Below are 21,895 nucleotides of genomic sequence, written 5' to 3'. Positions count from 1 at the left end.
CTTTTACTTTGAAAGCCTACCATAAAGCATACTAAGCATTCTACGCCTTTGAAAATGAAAACATCTTCAAGGATGGTAAACAATTAACAAGGAAGGCAATGCATCAAATAGATAACATTTGAATTAATCAACTTAATGCAATAAGTATCATAGGTGATAAACTTTTCAAAGTAACAAGGTAATGGTTTAATGCATAAATCAGGGCTTGCCTTCGTTGACGATCTCAGGTTCCGGATCAGTACCACGATTATCGAATCCCATGACAACCGGGGATTCTTCCAGAACTTGCTCAACTAGAATTGTTTCACTCTTGGGTTCTACATGAAATGATAACATATGCCTTAACATGATGATAATGTAAACATGATGCTTTCATGGTACATGAAATGTAAAAACACCTCGCAAATGATTTTATTTCACGGTACAGTTGCAAGCCAACAAAACCAACTTGCAATCCTACCATCAAGAACCACACATGTGACTTGACCAAATGGATCTTGAAACCCTACTAGTCACAAAACATGACCAAAACAAGATCCAACACTAATCAAACACTTAGGGTTTATCTTTATTTATTTTTGAATTAATCTAGAATTAAGCCCAAAAATGAACTTGTTCCAAATGACCTGAAAATTTTATGTAAGCTTCCTCATGACAAATTAGTGTACCAAAACAAATTTCATAATTTTTGGAATTATACAGTGACCTACAAAAATCATGGAAATTGCATTTTTCAATTAATGGACTGAATATTTTAACATTAAAAATTTATTCAAATTTCAAGTTTCAAATTTTTAAATCATACTAGAACATGTATAGAAGCTACATATAAAATTTCAGAATTTTTCGAGCTATCATGAATTTTCTACAAATTCCCAAAGTTTCAGCACTATTCACAAATTCAGAAAATAAAATTTTTCACTGTTCTTCTTCCTCACTCGCACTGACAGGCGGTCCCGCTCGTCTGTGACACGGAACAAGACACGGCGGCGCGACCAGCTCCGACCAGCAAAACGCGCCGGCGGTGATTCTCTGGTGAGACGGACTGCACCAACATGATCTACACCATGTCGTGAATCTAACCCAACCCTCATAACAGTAACAGGCACACCAGATGGAACTCTACGCCGGCCATGGTGACTCGGACTCGATGGCGGTCGATGTAGCTATGGTTACGGTGCAGTAGAGTCAAAAGAAGAGTGAGCATCATGCTCAGGAGCTCACCGTGATCACGAGGGTGAACTTGATGCAGGCGGAGACGTACTGAATCGCCCTGGCCACGGTGAGGTGGGTCACGGCGGAGCTTCGGCTGGCTCCGAAGAAGACGACGTCGCGCGGTGGCGCTGATCGGCTAGAAGCGAGGCGAGCAGGTCAGGAATGAGCGGTAGGGTGAGGTGGAGCTACTGGCCAACGCAATTGGCCTGAGGTGGTCTGACGAGGATGAATTTTACGAGCGCGGTAATGGCACCGGTGGCGAGCAGTCGACGAAAAACCGAGGAATGACGACGGCGTGCTCCTATTTATAGAAAGGAAGAAGGCGTCTGGCGTCGACAGCACACGAATGAGCTTGCCACGGAGATGGCAGCGTGTCACCATGCGTGAAAGCAGCGAAGAAGGTCGGCAGCAAGCAGCTCGGTGGCAGTGGCGTCCTGTTCCGGTTGGATTTTGAATTTTGAAATAATTACAGAACTGCCACTGCGTCCATTTTTCAAATTACTCACAAATTTTCTAAAGAAGTTGAAAATCTCCAAAAATGAAAGTTGTTCAATTTTTCAAACTCTACAACTTTGCTTCTAGGAACTTTTTCAAATTCTGCCTCCATTTTGAAATTTGAATTTGGGGTGCATTTGGGCATTTGAATCATTTCAAAATTACTCCAAATTTTATATGTAAACTTGAAAAACTTTGAATACCAAAGTTGATCCACATAAAGTAACCTCCAACTTTGCTTTTTGCCTCTACCCCAAATTCCACATGGATTTTGAATTAGTCAAAAGGGGCAAAAAGGACTTTTATAATTTGAATATGAATTCAAATTTGATTTGTCTTCCTTTTACTTAAATTTTGATTTTTGACCAGTAACATGGCCCATTAGGGTTATTTAAGTCAAATGACACATGACCTCACATGATCACATGAATTTTGACCCTTGTAGCCATGATCTTTATTTAGGGTTTTGAATCACATCACATGAAATAACAACATTATGAAATAAACCTTATTTAGTGAATGCATTCAAAACTTTATACTATATGAATGCTTTGCAATACATATGATGACATGTCAAATTTTAGTACTAGGTCTACGTCTCGGTCTAGTGGCAGACCAGACAGATCATCGGGAAAGACTTCTATAAACTCACATACCACTAAAATTTTCTTGACTCCTTCAACAATAGCTGCACAGACTATTTCCACAGTACTCTTAGGAAAGGGAAGTTGGATGAGAAGTTTGGTTTTACTATCAGGTGCAAAGAAGAAGGACCAAACCTTAAGGTTATGTGTTGACTATCGGCTGTTAAATGAAGTCACCATCAAGAACAAATACCCCTTACCCTGAATTGATTTGCTTTTTGATCAACTTGCGCGAGCTAAGGTATTCTCGAAGATAGACTTGAGATCGAGCTATCACCAGATTAAGACCAGACGTGAAGATGTCCCGAAGACAGCATTTATTACCCAATATGGACTATATGAGTATCTAGTCATGTCTTTTGGGTGGTGTCCTCAGAAACTCGAATCATCCACGATTCTCTTTTCAAATAGGATCCCAATCACAGTCATTGCAGATTACAATAGTTTTATTCAAACATATATACCAGAGTAAAAGATCGCAGAAGTCTTAAGATAACATAGTTACAAACTAGTTGTTTTCAAACTTACAATACCATAAGTGTCATACAACTATAGTAGCGAAATAATATTACATTAACTTTATTTATCATACAAACTAGTGCCTTGTCCAAAGGCCATTCATTACTCCTCATCATCGTTGACTTCAAACACAGACTTGCAGCAGGGACCAAAACAAGCCTGCGCATGGGACTCACCTGCAACAAGGGTTAACGAACCCTGAGTACAAAGGTACTCAACAAGACTAACCCGATGTAACGGGGTGTAAGACTTTTAAAGATGCAGGGGTCTGGGACAAGGTACGGATGTAGCAAAATTCAAAGTCCTTTGCCAAAAGCTTACTATTCTTATCCTATTTTCAAATTTTACCCTTAAGACCTTTAGTTCATTATCTCAAACTAATTGTACTTTTCCCATATTCCATCCCTTCTCATTCCATTCTTTTCTCATATTTTAGTAATTCACCAGTCCTGCATTGCTTCTGTAATGAATCGAGTCTCCATATCCGCGGAGCTTCGACAATTCGAATATTTTTAAGTCCTAGCTGGGGATTCCTTATCACACGACATATGTAGAACTTAATCTTGCATATATCAACCTCGCTACCAGATCCTCCTATACTAAGCTGTCTCCACGCCACCCGAGAGCACAGCACACCTCAAATCTGGCCACATTCTAGCCACGAGGGTACATGCTACTCCCGCCATCTCTCCACTCCCAGTGTGTGGGCATTTATCTTAGCATCAGATTAGCCAAAGTAGGCTTACTAGAGTATGTGACCAGTACTACAAAGTGTCTTGTTCAGAAGATCCACAATGAGTGGCCTTTAAGCGACATAGTTGGCAACATTACCCAAAATTCAAGATACATCACCCGACTAGTCTCTAGTTCATTCTACCTTCTTTCTTTCTTTGGCCAGTATGCCATCTTTGATTGTATCGAAACTTTTACTTTGAAAGCCTACCATAAAGCATACTAAGCATTCTACGCCTTTGAAAATGAAAACATCTTCAAGGATGGTAAACAATTAACAAGGAAGGCAATGCATCAAATAGGTAACATTTGAATTAATCAACTTAATGCAATAAGTATCATAGGTGATAAACTTTTCAAAGTAACAAGGTAATGGTTTAATGCATAAACCAGGGCTTGCCTTCGTTGACGATCTCAGGTTCCGGATCAGTACCACGATTATCGAATCCTGTGATAACCGGGGATTCTTCCAGAACTTGCTCAACTAGAATTGTTTCACTGTTGGGTTCTACATGAAATGATAACATATGCCTTAACATGATGATAATGTAAACATGATGCTTTCATGGTACATGAAATGTAAAAACACGTCGCAAATAATTTTATTTCACGGTACAGTTGCAAGCCAACAAAACCAACTTGCAATCCTACCATCAAGAACCACACATGTGACTTGACCAAATGGATCTTGAAACCCTACTAGTCACAAAACATGACCAAAACAAGATCCAACACTAATCAAACACTTAGGGTTTATCTTTATTTATTTTTGAATTAATCTAGAATTAAGCCCAAAAATGAACTTGTTCCAAATGACCTGAAAATTTTATGTAGGCTTCCTCATGACAAATTAGTGAACCAAAACAAATTTCATAATTTTTGGAATTATACAGTGACCTACAAAAATCATGGAAATTGCATTTTTCAATTAATGGATTGAATATTTGAACATTAAAAATTTATTCAAATTTCAAGTTTCAAATTTTTAGATCATACTAGAACATGTATAGAAGCTACACACAAAATTTCAGAATTTTTTGAGCTATCATGAATTTTCTACAAATTCCCAAAGTTTCAGCACTATTCACAAATTCAGAAAATAAAAATTTTCACTGTTCTTCTTCCTCACTCGCACTAACAGGCGGTCCCGCTCGTCAGTGACATGGAACAAGACACGGCGGCACGACCAGCTCCGACCGGCAAAATGCGCCGGCGGTGATTCTCTGGTGAGACGGACTGCACCAACATGATCTACACCATGTCGCGAATCTAACCCAACCCTCAAAACAGTAACAGGCACACCAGACGGAACTCTACGCCGGCCACGGCAACTCGGACTCGATGGCGGTCGACATAGCTATGGTTATGGTGTAGTAGAGTCAAAAGAAGAGCGAGCATCATGCTCAGGAGCTCACCGTGATCACGAGGGTGAACTTGGTGCAGGCGGAGACGTATTGAATTGCCCTGGCCACGGTGAGGTGGGTCGTGGCGGAGCTTCGGCCGGCTCCAAAGAAGACGACGTCGCGCGGTGGCGCTGATTGGCTAGAAGCGAGGCGAGCAGGTCGGGAATGAGCGGCAGGGTGAGGTGGAGCTACTGGCCAATGCAATTGGCCAGAGGTGGTCCGACAAGGATGAAGTTTACAAGCGTGGCAATGGCACCGGCGGCGAGCAGTCGACGAAAAACTAAGGAATGACGATGGCGTGCTCCTATTTATAGAAAGGAAGAAGGCGTCTGGCGTCGACAGCACACGAATGAGCTTGCCACGGAGATGGCAACGTGTCACCACGCGTGAAAACGGCGAAGAAGGTCGGCGGCAAGCAGCTCGATGGCGGTGGCATCCTGTTCCAGTTGGATTTTGAATTTTGAAATAGTTACAGAACTGCCACTGCATCCATTTTTCAAATTACTCACAAAACATGACCAAAACAAGATCCAACACTAATCAAACACTTAGGGTTTATCTTTATTTATTTTTGAATTAATCTGGAATTAAGCCCAAAAATGAACTTGTTCCAAATGACCTAAAAATTTTATGTAAGCTTCCTCATGACAAATTAGTGTACCAAAACAAATTTCATAATTTTTGGAATTATACAGTGACCTACAAAAATCATGGAAATTGCATTTTTCAATTAATGGACTGAATATTTGAACATTAAAAATTTATTCAAATTTCAAGTTTCAAATTTTTAAATCATACTAGAACATGTACAGAAGCAACACACAAAATTTCAGAATTTTGGAGCTATCATGAATTTCCTACAAATTCCCAAAGTTTCAGCACTATTCACAAATTCAGAAAATAAAAATTTTCACTGTTCTCACCCTGAATTGATTTGCTTTTTGATCAACTTGCGTGAGCTAAGGTATTCTCGAAGATAGACTTGAGATCGGGCTATCACCAGATTAAGATCAGACGTGAAGATATGCCGAAGACAGCATTTACTACCCGATATGGACTATATGAGTATCTAGTCATGTCTTTTAGGCTGACCAAGGCCCTGGCTCATTTCATGTACCTAATGAACTCAGTTTTCATGCCCGAGTTAGATAAGTTTGTCGTGGTGGTATTAGCATACGCTTCCACACAATTCAAGAAGCATGAAGAACATTATCCCACCCATGATCTTGAATTAGCTGTTGTTGTTCATTCACTCAAGATTTGGCGACATTATTTATTGGGCAATATATATCATATCTATATGGATCACAAAAGTTTGAAATACATCTTCACTCAGTCAGAATTGAATATGAGGCAAAGAAGATGGTTGGAACTTATTAAAGATTATGATTTAGAAGTGCACTATCATCCGGGCAAGGCTAATGTGGTTGCCGATGCCCTGAGTCGCAAGAGTCATTGTTATTGCCTAATTGTAGAACCTATGCAGAGAACATTGTGTCAAGAGATGGAGCATCTGGATTTACAAATCATAGAACAAAGTTCCCCATCCAATATTGTAGTTGAGTCCACTATCAAAAATCAAATCATTGCTGCTCAACAGAAAAGTAAGGGCATAGCCCATATCAAGGACAAAGTCAGATCTGGAAAACCAACATGTTTCAAGATTGATGAATCGGGTGTCGTATGGTTCAAGGATAGATTGGTAATACCCAAAAATCTGGAGCTGCAAAAGCAGATTCTTGATGAAGCTCATTCTACAAGATACTCCATTCATCCGGGTAGCAACAAAATGTATCATGATCTAAGAAAGAGATATTGGTGGACTAAAATGAAAATAGAAATAGCTCAATATGTAGCCAAGTGTGATATTTGTCAGAGAGTCAAAGCAGTTCATATGAAGACTGACACTGGTGCTGTCCCTAGTTTCAGATCAATTCTGAACTCTACGTCTTGGTCTGGTGGCAGACCAGGTAGATCATCGGGAAAGACATCCATAAACTCACATACCACTGAAATTTTCTCGACTCCTTCAATAATAGTTGCACAGACTGTTTCCACTGTACTCTTAGGAAAAGGAAGTTGGATGAGAAGTTGGGTTTTGCTGCCAGGTGCATTTACCCTTATGGTTCTACGTAGGACATCTTTGATAGCCCCGTGTTGAGTTAACCAGTTCATACCAAGGATCACATCTATATCTTGATCCTTTAATATCAGCATATTGGTAGGGAACTCATAACCTCCCAAATCAATAGGTACATGCTGAACTACCTCCCTTATACAAATTCGTCCCCTAGGCAACTGTATATGATAGGGTTCTTTTGTTTCCCCAATAGCTATCCCATGCTTCACAACAAATGTACGTCTCGGTCTGGTGGCAGACCAGGCAGATCATCGGGAAAGACTTCCGTAAACTCACATACCACTGAAATTTTCTCGACTCCTTCAACAATAGTTGCACAGACTATTTTCACTATACTCTTAGGAAAAGGAAATTGGATGAGAAGTTGGGTTTTGCTGCCAGGTGCATTTACCCTTATGGTTCTAAGTAGGACATCTATGATAGCCTAGTGTTGAGTTAACCAGTTCATACCAAGGATCACATCTATATCTTGATCCTTTAATATCAGCATATTGGTAGGGAACTCATAACCTCTCAAATCAATAGGTACATGCTGAACTACCCCCTTGTAAAGATTCGTCCCACGGGCGACTGTATATGATACACATCTATATCTTGATCCTTTAATATTAGCATATTGGTAGGGAACTCATAACCTCCCAAATCAATAGGTACATGCTGAACTATCCCCTTGTAAAGATTCGTCCCATGGGCGACTGTATATGATAGGGTTCTTTTGTTTCCCCAATAGCTATCCCATGCTTCACAACAAATGTACGATTGATGAATGTATGGGATGCACCAGAATTAAATAAGGTAAAGTGATAGCAATGTTGATTGTCTCGTGGTAAGTTGCGTTACCACAAGTTGCCATCATGGTCTGAAATTTAGTGTTCAGGCCTCTAAGAAAATGATTCTTTTTCTTCCTGTCAGTATTCACATTCTCAATAGCATACTACGATAGGCAGAGAGTCAAAGCAGTTCATATGAAGACTAACACTAGTGTTGTCCCTGGTTTCAGATTAATTCTGAACTCTACGTCTCGGTCTGGTGGCAGACCAGGCAGATCATCGGGAAAGACATCCGTAAACTCACATACCACTGAAATTTTCTCGACACCTTCAATAATAGTTGCACAGACTGTTTCCACTATACTCTTAGGAAAGGGAAGGTTTTGATGCCAGGTGCATTTACCCTTATGGTTCTACGCAGGACATCTATGATAGCCCCGTGTTGAGTTAACCAGTTCATACCAAGGATCACATCTATATCTTGATCCTTTAATATCAGCATATTGGTAGGGAACTCATAACCTCCCAAATCAATAGGTACATGCTGAACTACCCCCTTGTAAAGATTTGTCCCACGGGCGACTGTATATGATAGGGTTCTTTTGTTTCCCTAATAGCTATCCCATGATTCACAACAAATGTACGATTGATGAATGTATGGGATGCACCAACCTCTTAAGGAATCAGGCCCACGTGCACCTATCGTTGTCTTAATAGACCTCGGATAGCATTCACGAGTTCCCAACAACTCAACAGTTCTGTCGGGTGTCCTCGGAAACTCGAATCATCCATGATTCTCTTTTCAAACAGGATCCCAATTATAGTTATTGCAGATTACAATAGTTTTATTCAAACATATATACCAGAGTAAAAGATCACGAAAGTCTTAAGATAACATAGTTACAAACTAGTTGTTTTCAAACTTACAATACCATAAGTGTCATACAACTATAGTAGCGGAATAATATTACATTAACTTTATTTATCATACAAACTAGTGCCTTGTCCAAAGGCCATTCATTACTCCTCATCGTCGTTGACTTCAAACACAGACATGCAGCAGGGACCAAAACAAGCATGTGCATGGGACTCACCTGCAATAAGGGTTAACGAACCCTGAGTACAAAGGTACTCAACAAGACTAACCTAATGTAATGGGGTGTAAGACTTTTAAAGATGCAGGGGTCTGGGACAAGGTACGGATGTAGCAAGATTCAAAGTCCTTTGCTAAAAGCTTACTATTCTTATCCTATTTTCAAATTTTACCCTTAAGACCTTTAGTTCATTATCTCAAACTAATTGTACTTTTCCCATATTCCATCCCTTTTCATTCCATTCTTTGCTCATATTTTAGTAATTCACCAGTCCTGCATTGCTTCTGTAATGAATCGAGTCTCCATATCCATGGAGCACCGGCAATTCGAATTGATTCAAGTCCTAGCTGGGGATTCCTTATCACACGACATATGTAGAACTTAATCTTGCATATATCAACCTCGCTACCAGATCCTCCTATACTAAGCCGTCTCCACGCCACCCGAGAGCACAGCACACCTCAAATTCGACCACATTCCAGCCACGAGGGTACACGCTACTCCCACCATCTCTCTACTCCTAGTGCGTGGGCATTCGTCTTAGCATCGGATTAGCCAAAGTAGGCTTACTAGAGTATGTGACTAGTACTACAAAGTGTCTCGTTCAGAAGATCCACAATGAGTGGCCTTTAAACGACATAGTCGGCAACATTATCCAAAATTCAAGTAAGTCACCCGACTAGTCTCTAGTTCATTCTACCTTCTTTCTTTCTTTGGCCAGTATGCCATCTTTGATTGTATCGAAACTTTTACTTTGAAAGCCTACCATAAAGCATACTAAGCATTCTACGCCTTTGAAAACGAAAACATCTTCAAGGATGGTAAACAATTAACAAGGAAGGCAATGCATCAAATAGGTAACATTTGAATGAATCAACTTAATGCAATAAGTATCATAGGTGATAAACTTTTCAAAGTAACAAGGTAATGGTTTAATGCATAAATCGGGGCTTGCCTTCGTTGACGATCTCAGGTTCTAGATCAGTACCACGATTATCGAATCCCGTGACAACCGGGGATTCTTCCAGAACTTGCTCAACTAGAATCGTTTCACTCTCGGGTTCTACATGAAACGATAACATATGCCTTAACATGATGATAATGTAAACATGATGCTTTCATGGTACATGAAATGTAAAAACACCCCGCAAATGATTTTATTTCACGGTACAGTTGCAAGCCAACAAAACCAACTTGCAATCCTACCATCAAGAACCACACATGTGACTTGACCAAATGGATCTTGAAACCCTACTAGTCACAAAACATGACCAAAACAAGATCCAACACTAATCAAACACTTAGGGTTTGTCTTTATTTATTTTTGAATTAATCTAGAATTAAGCCCAAAAGTGAACTTGTTCCAAATGACCTGAAAATTTTATGTAAGCTTCCTCATGACAAATTAGTGTACCAAAACAAATTTCATAATTTTTGGAATTATACAGTGACCTACAAAAATCATGGAAATTGCATTTTTCAATTAATGGACTGAATATTTGAACATTAAAAATTTATTCAAATTTCAAGTTTCAAATTTTTAAATCATACTAGAACATGTACAGAAGCTACACACAAAATTTTAGAATTTTTCGAGCTATCATGAATTTCCTACAAATTCCCAAAGTTTCAATACTATTCATAAATTCAGAAAATAAAAATTTTCACTTTTCTTCTTCCTCACTCGCACTGACAGGCGGTCCCGCTCGTCAGTGACACGAAACAAGATATGGCAGCGCGACCAGCTCCGACCTGTAAAATGCGCCGGTGGTGATTCTCCGGTGAGACGGGCTGCACCAACATGATCTACACCATGTCGCGAATCTAACCCAACCCTCAGAACAGTAACAGGCACACCAGATGGAACTCTACGCCGGCCATGGCAACTCGGACTCGATGGCGGTCGACGTAGCTATGGTTACGGTGCAGTAGAGTCAAAAGAAGAGTGAGCATCACGCTCAGGAGCTCACCATGATCATGAGGGTGAACTTGGTGCAGGCGGAGACGTACTGAATCGCCCTAGCCATGGTGAGATGGGTCGCGGCGGAGCTTCGGCTGGCTCCGAAGAAGACGACGTCGCGCGGTGGCGCTGATCGGCTAGAAGCGAGGTGAGCAGGTCGGGAATGAGCGGCAGGGTGAGGCGGAGCTGCTGGCCAACGTAATTGGCCTGAGGTGGTCCGACAAGGATGAATTTTATGAGCGCGGTAATGGCACCGGCGGCGAGCAGTCGACGGAAAACCGAGGAATGACGACGGCGTGCTCCTATTTATAGAAAGGAAGAAGGCATCTGGCGTCGACAGCACACGAATGAGCTTGCCACGGAGATGGCAGCATGTCACCACGCGTGAAAGCGGCGAAGAAGGTCGGCGGCAAGCAGCTCGGTGGCGGTGGCGTCCTGTTCCAGTTGGATTTTGAATTTTGAAATAATTATAGAACTACCACTGCGTCCATTTTTCAAATTACTCACAAATTTTCTAAAGAAGTTGAAAATCTCCAAAAATGAAAGTTGTTCAATTTTTCAAACTCTACAACTTTGCTTCTAGGAACATTTTCAAATTCTGCCTCCATTTTGAAATTTGAATTTGGGGTGCATTTGGGCATTTGAATCATTTCAAAATTACTCCAAATTTTATATGTAAACTTGAAAAACTTTAAATACCAAAGTTGATCCACATAAAATAACCTCCAACTTTGCTTTTTGCCTCTACCCCAAATTCCACATGGATTTTGAATTAGTTAAAAGGGGCAAAAAGGACTTTTATAATTTGAATATGAATTCAAATTTGATTTGTCTTCCTTTTACTTAAATTTTGATTTTTGACCAGTAACATGGCCCATTAGGGTTATTTAAGTCAAATGACACATGACCTCACATGATCACATGAATTTTGACCCTTGTAGCCATGATCTTTATTTAGGGTTTTGAATCACATCACATGAAATAACAACATTATGAAATAAACCTTATTTAGTGAATGCATTCAAAACTTTATACTATGTGAATGTTTTGCAATACATATGATGACATGTCAAATTTTAGTACTAGGTCGAAACACTAGAGGTGTTACATTTTTGCCCTCGCTCATGCCTCGGAGGCCGCAACCGACGCACAGCGAAGCACTGAAGACCGCCGTCCGTCGTGACCTGCCTTCCCCGAGCCGTCTCCGACCCTGAGTTCCCCACTGTGAGCCTCCCCATGCTCCCCTCTCTCTCCCCAACCTTTTTCTTTGGCGTTTGGTGGCTTCTAGCGCCGTAGCCGCGAGCGCCGATAGCTCTCCGGCCGCCGTCCATGGTGACCGCCGCCACGGCCGCACCCTTCGGCCGATTTCTCGGCTTGAACGTGTTCGCCTGCTCCCCTTCTCTCATCCGGTGGCTTTAGGTCATCGACTTGTGAACCCTAGCCCCATACCATGCTCGCTAGCGAGTCTTCACCATCGACCATGGCGCCAGGCCGCCTGAAGCTACTGTTTCGGCCGCCATCATTTTCTCTCTCCCCCAGATCCATTTCTGGTCGATCATTTCTAATCCGACGGCCTCTAGTGACTGCTACCCCTTCGTGGGTCAATTTATTAAAGGGCCTCTCCCTTTTCCCAAAATAGAGCCCATCGTCCTTGGCGCATTTCCCCGAGTACGCATTCTCATTTTGAAAGCGTAAAGTTCACTGGTTTAGTCTAAAATACGTTTTCAGTATTTACAGAAATACCATTTGAACTGTTTTGCTTATAAAATCGTCATTTTAGCTCCGAATTGATCCGTTCAAATCGCGTTTTCTTCGTAATTTCATAATCTACATGTTAGAACCACTGTTAGTCAAGTTTGGAACTTTTAAATTTCATGGTTAGATTTAATTAAATATATTGCTATAGGAAATCCCGTTTAAATCATAACTTTCGCATTTTAGCTCCGTTTTTCGTGAACTTCACGTTGACATGATCGTAGCGAGACATAGATCATTTTCACAAACATTTTATCTTGTTTTCTATACTATTGGTGTACTATTCTAATGACAGGAATGTTTGCTTTGCATGAATGCTTTTGAAATGTTGTATGTTGCCGTGTTAGTCGCGTTCAGACAGTGAGGAGAACGTTGGAGACCAAGAATTCTTCGACGACCAGTAGGACCAGCAAGAGTTTGTGAACCAAGGCAAGTATAGCATGGGCCTACCTTGATGTCCTATTTCACTTTAATCAATTACTCATGTGCATGTGTCTAATTTTGATAACCCTAAGGACATTCTAGACATTTGATGACTTGTTCCCTTACTCCTATGGGGTAATTGCATATGGGTAGATTGCTAGTGCTCTAACTGAACATGATCTATATGATGATGAATGATTTTATGGAACTAAAAGTATAACATGACTTATAACAACTGTTCCATAGGGCGAAGGTGTAAATGACTTATGATCATGATGCTCCTGGCCCTCCATAAGGACTTATCTGTCGGCAAAAGCTGGGACTGATAGTGTAACCGGGAGAGTCATATGGCTCTGACTTTAGCTCAGTAATAGGACCTTTTCTAGCTAGTTAGAGGTTACCTTTTTGGCGTAAATGGGGCTTGTCACGTTGGATATAGGGCTGCCTCTGTTCCTATGAGTATAGCCGCGATGGATATGTGCCATAGGAAAGGGAGGTTCCTACATCTGCCTGCCAAGGAAACCTAGCGGCCCTAACTTGTTAGAGAAACCTATGAAATGGCTTCATAGTGTACCCTACCCGCTCACCTTGGCAGTGACATGAGAGTAATTAACCCGGGCATATGGGGATCACGACTCGCTGTGAATGTGCACCACCTCTGTAAAGAGTAACAAACTGTTATAACAGTCGTGCTCACGGTCACGAGCGGCCCAGAAAACTCGCAGAATAACTGGCTACTTGTTGTTGATCATTTAAGTTGTTCTATGATGATATATGATACACTTGACCCTGATATCTGTTCATATGGGATTAAACGGGAGTTTAAGCATAATTTAATAATACCTGAGAATAAAAGCTTGACATACTAAAAATGCTAACTACAGTAAACCAGAGTCAACCTTTTTGAGCTTCATAACCCCATGTTAACTTGTTAAGTACGGGATGTACTTACGCTTGTTTATTTTCTTTATTTGGAAAAAAATCCCGGATGGGTAACAGATGACAACGGGTATAAGGAATTCTCGGAGGATTTTTAGGCTTGTGGTCAACCAGTTGACCTTCTCTGTGAAGAAGCCCCACGAGAGAGTTACCTTTTATTTTCTGCTGTGATGTATAAGACTAAGTTATATTATGAATCTGATGTATGAGACACCGTGACGATACTTTATGTAATTTGTCAGCTTGTGTGTGATTGATTCCTGGGTACACATGAGTTTTGTGCATTCAATTTTATCCTTAAAATTGGGTGTGACATTTTGTCCCTGGATAAGTAGATTCCTAGAGTTTTCTTAAGTCAATTTTTAAGTTTAATTGAATTTATAGAATAGAACATAAAGATTTATGACACCAAATTAGTATTATTACATATACCGTAAAATATATTTTTACAATATGCTTATTGGTATCATAAATATATGTGTCCTTTTCTATAAAATTGTTCAATCATAAAAAGGTTAACTTCAGACTATTTAGGAATTAATTTATTCAGCGATGGATCAATTTGTTGCGAGTGGATATTCCATAGCACCTTATCCAACCGACCCTCCATTCTTCTCTGAATAACTAATGGATCCTTGGAATTTAATTCATTCTAATAGTTACAATTTAGACATAGATTAATTAAGCTAATATAGTTGTATATAGAATATATTTGTATATTTATTGTTAGGCATACAAGGGACATACTTATACGTTGCATTTCTATTGTAAGAAATGAGTTGAAGAGTGTGCTATAAGTTGGGAAGTAGAATTATAGCATAGTGATATTAGAATCCATTTCTATCTCCCACCATATGAATTTGAGATAGGCTTATTTGTGAGCTTGGAAAAGTTATGAAATGTCAAATTCCAAGCGAAATAGCCTAATCCATTAAGTAGATTTCATTTGCTCCAAAATGAAGGGATCCAAATAGCCCCTAAGAGTATTTTTAAGAGTCTACTCAGACTAGAGTCATTTGAATAAAAATCGATCTTTATATAGAGATGCTAGTGCCTAGACGTCCGGACGCCCGCATTTTGCACCCCGTGTCGCGTGCATCTCCTTTTCTCGCACCCTCCTTTATTTCCCACGCCCGCATCGCCTGGTTGCCTTGCCCTGCCTGCACCGCCCGCTTGCACACAGGGACTGCACGCTACCGCTCCGCTTCCTACATGCAGGCGGGGACCACCTGTGTCCCGCTTCGTATCGCGCACGCAGGGACCGCCTGTGCCTGCTCCATATCGCACTCGCACACCCGCCTACGGATATGCTTCGTATGACTCTAGCCGTCTTATTAGGCTTGAAACATGAAAACACTTGCAACATCAAAAAACTTGATGTTATATACGTCTGAAACATATGAAACATTTAGAACAAACGTGTACAACATCTGTGTGAAACATATGCGACATCAAGATAAAATACTTGCAACATGCGTATGAAATGGATGAAACATTTCGAACACACGCTTGCAACATATGTGTGAAAACATATGCAACACCCAGATAAAACACTTGCAACATACGTGATACGTCTGAAAAATAGATGATACACTTTGAACAAACGCTTGCAATATACGTGTATAGCTATTGCAACATGTGCAACATCCCGATCTATTTTTGTAACATCTATATGCAACACTTGCAACATACATCTGAAGCACTTGAAATATACACTTGCATCATGCGCTTCTTCCTGTCGTGTCATCGGGATGGTGGTGGCGTAGTTAGGGCGTAGTGCACGCTGTGGCCGCCATAGGTGAGCTTGGAGTGGGGCGCGGCGGTGGATGGTCGCACAGCGAGGTAGAGTGGGCGGCGCGGTTGTGGATTGCCACGCGGCGAGACGGAGTGGGCGGCATGACGCAGGATGGGTGCACGTGGGGAGATGGTCACGGCGGCGAGGAAGAGTGGCGCGACGCGGCGTAGGATAGGGGCACGTGCAAGAAGATGGCCGCGGCGTCGATGCGGATTGGGGCGAGCGGATCGCCGCACGGTGTCATGAAGGATGCGATGGGCAAGCAGAGTGGGGAGATATTTCTGAGAGAGGAGGAGATGTAGAAAGCGGGCAGGCCTGTTATGCCGATACTGGTAGCGTGTAGGTCCATCAAAGAGCGTCCGGGTAGAAGCATTGACTGAAGCATTATCCGTCCAGACTAAAGCATTACCGTTTTTTATATCTTTTCACTCCCTAATAGTTTTATTATATCTCGTGCTTACCGTAGAAAGTGAGCCTCAGCTCTCTATTTTGGACTAGCTATATTTAAATATTTAATTAAAAAACTGTTGGAGGGTATTGTTTACCAAATGTATATTTGTTCTAAAAGTATACAGAGTCTCTGCTCCAAAATGTAAACCGGCCCTCGCCACCCTCTCTGCTCTGGCTCTCTTCCGAACTTCCATTCCATGGCTCCAACAACCTCACCAGTCCACCACCACCGCTTCCTCGCACCCGGCACCGCTGCCCTCCTCCTCCTCGTCGTCGTCGTCCTCCTCGCGCCATCCTCCAAGGCGGCTGAAACCCCCATCTCGTTCTCCTTTCCATCTTTCTCCCTCCGCAACCTCACCCTCCTCGGCGGGGCCTCGCTCCGCGCCGACTCCGTCTCTCTCCCGCCGCCCTCCTCCCATGCGCTCTTCCCGCTCCCGCTCCCGCTCCCGTTCCCATCCAATGCCTCCTTCTCCACCTCCTTCCTCTTCGCCGCGCCCGCCTCCACGCATCCCGCTTCGCGCCTCTCCTTCCTCCTCATCCCCGACCCGCTCACGGTCGGCGCCACGGCCAAAAACCGGTCCCTACCGCTCGAGATCACCCTGGACGCGTCCAAGGGCCTCGTCTCCGCGTACTCCGCCGGTGAGAGACTTGCCGGGAACTCCACCGGCGCTGTGAATCTTCGGAACGGCAACGGGGTCGGTTCCTGGGTCATCTACGACGCGCGCCGGGCGCGCCTCGATGTATTCCTCAGCCACGCGAGCGTGAAGCCCCGGACGCCAGCTCTGTCCTCGGACGCCGCGGGCCTTGGCGTCCGCTTCTCCGAGTTCATGTTCGTCGGCCTCGAGGTGTCGTCGGACAACGCGAGCAGCGGCGACGACGGCTTCATCGTCGAGAGCTGGACCTTCCTCACGTCCGGGATGCCGCCTGTCGACACGGCATCCCGGCCCGCGCACAGCATGTCCGACAGCGTCCCCAGCACGCCCGCGACGCCTGGGGTAACCATCCTGAACATGAAGGGTTGGCGCCGCAGGAAACTAGTATTGGGGCTTGCCGTCCCCTTGCCCATTGTGTTCCTTGGTGCACTCATGGTGTTTGTGGTAATGTCTCTGAAGAAGTGGAGGTGGAGTACTGTAGTGGTTGACAAGGGAAACGGAGCAAAGATAACAGGTAAACCGAGGCAGTTCATGTACCAAGATCTCTTCTCGGCTACAAATGGATTCGATCCCTCTATGGTGGTCGGCAGTGGTGGTTTCGGTACAGTGTACAAGGCAGTGTGCCCACACTCTGGGGTCACGTACGCTGTCAAGAGGTCGAAGCAATCCAGAGAGAGCTACAATGAGTTCAGTGCCGAGCTTACCATTATTGCTGACCTGAAGCACCCCAATCTGGTTCCGCTTCAAGGGTGGTGTACAGAAAGGGACGAGCTGCTGCTTGTCTATGAGTTTATGTCCAACGGCAGCCTAGATGAGGCTCTCCACCCTTGTTCAGGCACGGAGCGTTATGTCACCCTCGACTGGTCTCAGCGGTACAACGTTGCTGTTGGCATCGCTTCTGCGGTGGCATACCTACATGAAGAACATGACAAGCAGGTGATCCACAGGGATATAAAGTGCAGTAACATACTTCTTGACTCGTGTTTTAGTCCAAGATTGGGAGATTTTGGGCTTGCGAGGTTAAAGGATCATGACACAAGCCCTCGGTCGACCCTGGCAGCAGGGACTCTTGGTTACCTTGCACCTGAGTATCTCCAGATGGGTAAAGCTACAGAAAAGAGTGATGTCTACAGCTATGGGGTTGTGCTGCTTGAGATCTGCACAGGCAAGCGGCCAATAGAGATAGAAGCACCCAGCAGCATGAACATGTTGAATATTGTTGATTGGGTTTGGAATTTGCACTCAGAAGTCAAGCTTCTGGATGCTGCGGATCCATATCTTAGTGGACAGTATGACAATGAGCAAATGATGAGGCTACTTCTTCTAGGTTTGAGCTGTGTGAATCCGTTCTCAGAAGAGAGACCTGTCATGAGGACAGTCCTAGGCATACTGGAGGGCAAGAATGAGTTACTTCCTGTTCCAAGAAAGAAGCCGCTTCTTGTGTTTGTTTCAAATGTGCCTGTTGACCTTGAGAGAGTAGTTTCAGAGTGCAATCAGAGTACAGTTTCAAGTGATCTGTATGAACTGAAAATTGACCTAAACTAGGTAACAAACTTTCCTTGTCAGTTGAACAGTTCAGAAATATTTTTTTTACTTGCGTTTACTTTGTGCCAATCGAAGAAAAACTTGTCCAACACCGGTTGAGATGGTTTGGACATGTGCAACGGAGACCTCCAGATGCACCGGTGCGTAGTGGAATCCTAAGTCAGGATAGTAACGTGAAGAGAGGCAGAGGAAGACCGAAGTTGACTTGGGTAGAGGCAATAAAAGGAGACTTGAAAGGATGGAATATACCCAAAGACTTAGCCTTAGATAGGAGTGCTTGGAAGACAGCTATTCACGTGCCTGAACCTTGATTGCTTCTGTTGGGTTTCAACTCTAGCCTACCCCAACTTGTTTGGGACTTAAAGGCTTTGTTGTTGTTGTTGTTGTTGTTGTTGTTTACTTTGTGCATTTTTTTGTGTATGCTGCGTGTCTTAGTCCAGATTATGCTAGTAAGGGAATGCAATATAATGACTATCTCAAGAATTCGTCCATATCTGTGTGAATAGAACTTCTTTTTTCATTCCATGATGTTGTAGTTCGATTCTTGCTCGTCACTCTGCAGAAAACTGAAATTCTGTGACTCGTGAATACCTATAGGGAAAACAATTCCTTGTGCGTTTATGAGACATTAGACTTCTTTAGGCCTGCGGGATTTATGTAGACCTGAAATGAAGTTATGACTAACTATAAGTTATCATGGATGAGTTCTCACAGTGGATTTTTGTTTCCAATTATACACAAGAATATAGAAGTTATTTTGCACACACATGCATGTCCCCCCTCACTTGAGCACAACAATTGCAATTTAATGGTTCAACATTTGCACTGCTAATAGCAATAGCTGACGGATGGAATGTGGTTGTGCCACATTAACCTGCTGCAAATGACTTGTGAGTCTCTCAAGAAGTAAACAAGTTATTTTGTCTTGGAGGGTTAAAAACAGTGTAGTTCGAATCAAAAGAACTGAGAGTATGCATTGAGCTGGACAGGTTTTACTTTTTTTTTCTGTTGTACCTGGGGAACTTAACTACTATGATTAATTTGAGCTGTCACAAGTTTTGTACCTTCAGAGTTTCAGTGCAATAATAGAATTATCATGTCTGTTATCCAAAAGTTAATATAATGCTAACTGGCCACATGGCATTGGTCAATCAGGTTCTTATTTCCAATAAATTTGTTTATGTATGCATGGGTGGCATTCATCTTTTGAAGAATTGTTGAGGCTAATGCTATTTTGTTATCCATACCCATAAACCTTGAACTTTAAATCTACAGGTAACTGCAGAGAAGACTTCTTATGTGAAGGACTCTGAAGTTTGGCTGATAGCTTGTGAAGTTTGTAGATATTGATCCTACTCTTAATGGAAATATGCTTAGAAATCTATGTGTTCCTGTTGAGGTTAACTCTCTTGATGTCTCTACCGAGATGTATATCCAACTCATTGGAAATGAGGTTATATATCAATGAGTTCATGTCGAGCTTGGTAGACAGTCTTGATCTTGCTACTGAGATGTAAATCCTACTCGATGGAGATACACTTACATATTTCTGAATTCCTGTTGAGTTTTGTAGAGGCGGACACTCTTGACTTCAAATGGCAATGCTAGATTTAGTGGAGAATATAACACATGTTTGTAACACCTGACATTAGCATGGTATTCACACGCATTTTCTGATTGGAGCCATTTGTTGATTATTCCCTCCGTTTCTCTTTATCGAGCACTAGTGAACATGCTCATGTCGTGCAACGGAAGAAAAAAAACTATAGAGAATGAGGATAGAAATGGTACATATCTATTTATGTTTTATCTTTTCATAAAATTTAAAAGCTATAATTTATTTCATAATAACCATGACATCTATAGTATAAGTCTATGACAATATTTATTAAGCTTATATCGAATTAAAATATAATTTAATAAACTTTTTAAAATATTTACTCATAAATATATCATAACTTTAATATTCATATATACATGTGTTGGTATAGTTAAATAGAGTTTCATGACTTACTTTAAGGACACATCAAAATTTGAAATTCTAAACATCTGATTAAAGTGTTTCAAGGATTAGTATGTCTGCCAATGATTATGAACAAGACCTCTTGATTCTTCACGTGGTAGCGGTGATTGCACTGGTACATATGTGCAGCTTGGAGATGCATTTATTTAGATTGGATTTCACAATAAATTGCATAAGAGTTTAGTTTATGGTTTGATTAATTGGACCATCGATTGATCCAGGTTCTAACAAAAACTAATAAAAATACCCGTACATTGCAAAGGAGGAAAAACTATCAAACATTAATGCAAATGATAATGTTGGCAATAATATAACAATGTCATATTAAGCATGTATCAACTCTTGCATATGAGTACATATTTGTATGCAGTATGGCTTTGCTAAATTTCAGATTTTTTCTGAACAACTAAAGTACGTTTTTTGAATTGGTTTCTATTTTTTTTCATATAGTAGGTGGTTTGCACTCTAGAACATCAGTGGGAGGGAAAGGCGTTGGGCTTATGGTACTTGTAGAATTGAAATTTTAATACTTGTTAACGAGTTTTTGTTCCACTGGTTCCTCGTACGTGTTGTGTCCATGTGTGTGGTAAAGAACAAAAGGGTGAATGTTCAGCTTCCATTAACTCTGCAGGAGTGAAAGATAACTTGTCCTAACTCCCAACTAGTTTAAGTAAAATGAGTCGAAAGAAGTGCTTACCATAGTTTTAAGTTAGTAGTGAACCCTATCTAGAGCTTTTGGTTAAGGATTTTTATGACGTGGCAGGCTGAACATCATAAACCTAGTTTGGAGCTTTTGGTGATATTTTAGTATCTGCAGAAAGATTAACAATACATTTCTGTTCATTCCATCAAGTTGTCTTTGGCTATTTGGTGGCTAAGGTAGCATGGCCCTGCCTCCCTTGGGAATACTTTGCACCCTATGCGGCTTTTGGTGTGAAAGAACACAACACAGTTTCAGGTTCGGGTTACTGAAAACAATGACTATGTTTTTTTTTTTTTTCTCGAACACGCAGGAGAGCTGCGTATCATTTGTATTAGTAGAAGAATAAGGAGTCATACATAGACCCAAAAACACTCACCCCCCACAATGACTATGTCAAGTTTAGTAGGGATGAATGGATGATTCAGCAAGCTTGGGTTAAAGACATCTCCCGCTGGGTTTTATTTTCAACAGTTGGGTTTGACAAGAACTACCAAGATGGTCTGGTTCAAATAGTTTAGCAACAGCAGTGTCAGATTCATCAGCTGCCCCAGCATTCAGATTCATCGGCCGAAAACAACACAATGTGCTGACCAAACACACAGCGCATATGGTACATCCAAGCATAATCCAATACAAC

General features: G+C 41.7%; 1 protein-coding gene across 2 annotated transcripts; it reads left to right on the top strand.

The window, feature by feature from the left end:
* Window positions 1-15,993: 15,993 nt before the first annotated feature.
* LOC136456006 (probable L-type lectin-domain containing receptor kinase S.7) lies at window positions 15,994-20,162 on the top strand. Of its 2 annotated transcripts, none has more exons than XM_066455756.1 (2): window positions 15,994-18,532; window positions 19,808-20,162. In XM_066455756.1, exon 1 carries the CDS (start codon window positions 16,532-16,534, stop codon window positions 18,530-18,532), a length of 2,001 nt encoding a protein of 666 aa, XP_066311853.1. In that variant the 5' UTR covers window positions 15,994-16,531; the 3' UTR covers window positions 19,808-20,162. The 2 variants fall into 2 exon arrangements, with proteins under 2 accessions (XP_066311853.1, XP_066311854.1); XM_066455757.1 differs by lacking the exon at window positions 19,808-20,162 and adding an exon at window positions 18,608-19,776.
* Window positions 20,163-21,895: the final 1,733 nt, after the last annotated feature.

This window comes from Miscanthus floridulus, chromosome 6 (assembly GCF_019320115.1).
Source record: "Miscanthus floridulus cultivar M001 chromosome 6, ASM1932011v1, whole genome shotgun sequence".
NCBI classification, from domain to species: domain Eukaryota; kingdom Viridiplantae; phylum Streptophyta; class Magnoliopsida; order Poales; family Poaceae; genus Miscanthus; species Miscanthus floridulus.
The sequence above is the reverse complement of the archived record's forward strand: the minus strand, read 5'-3'. Positions and strand labels throughout refer to the sequence as shown.

Excerpts from the sequence above, each read along its gene's own strand:
- LOC136456006 (XM_066455756.1), top strand. The coding sequence starts at position 16,532 with ATGGCTCCAACAACCTCACCAGTCCACCACCACCGCTTCCTCGCACCC.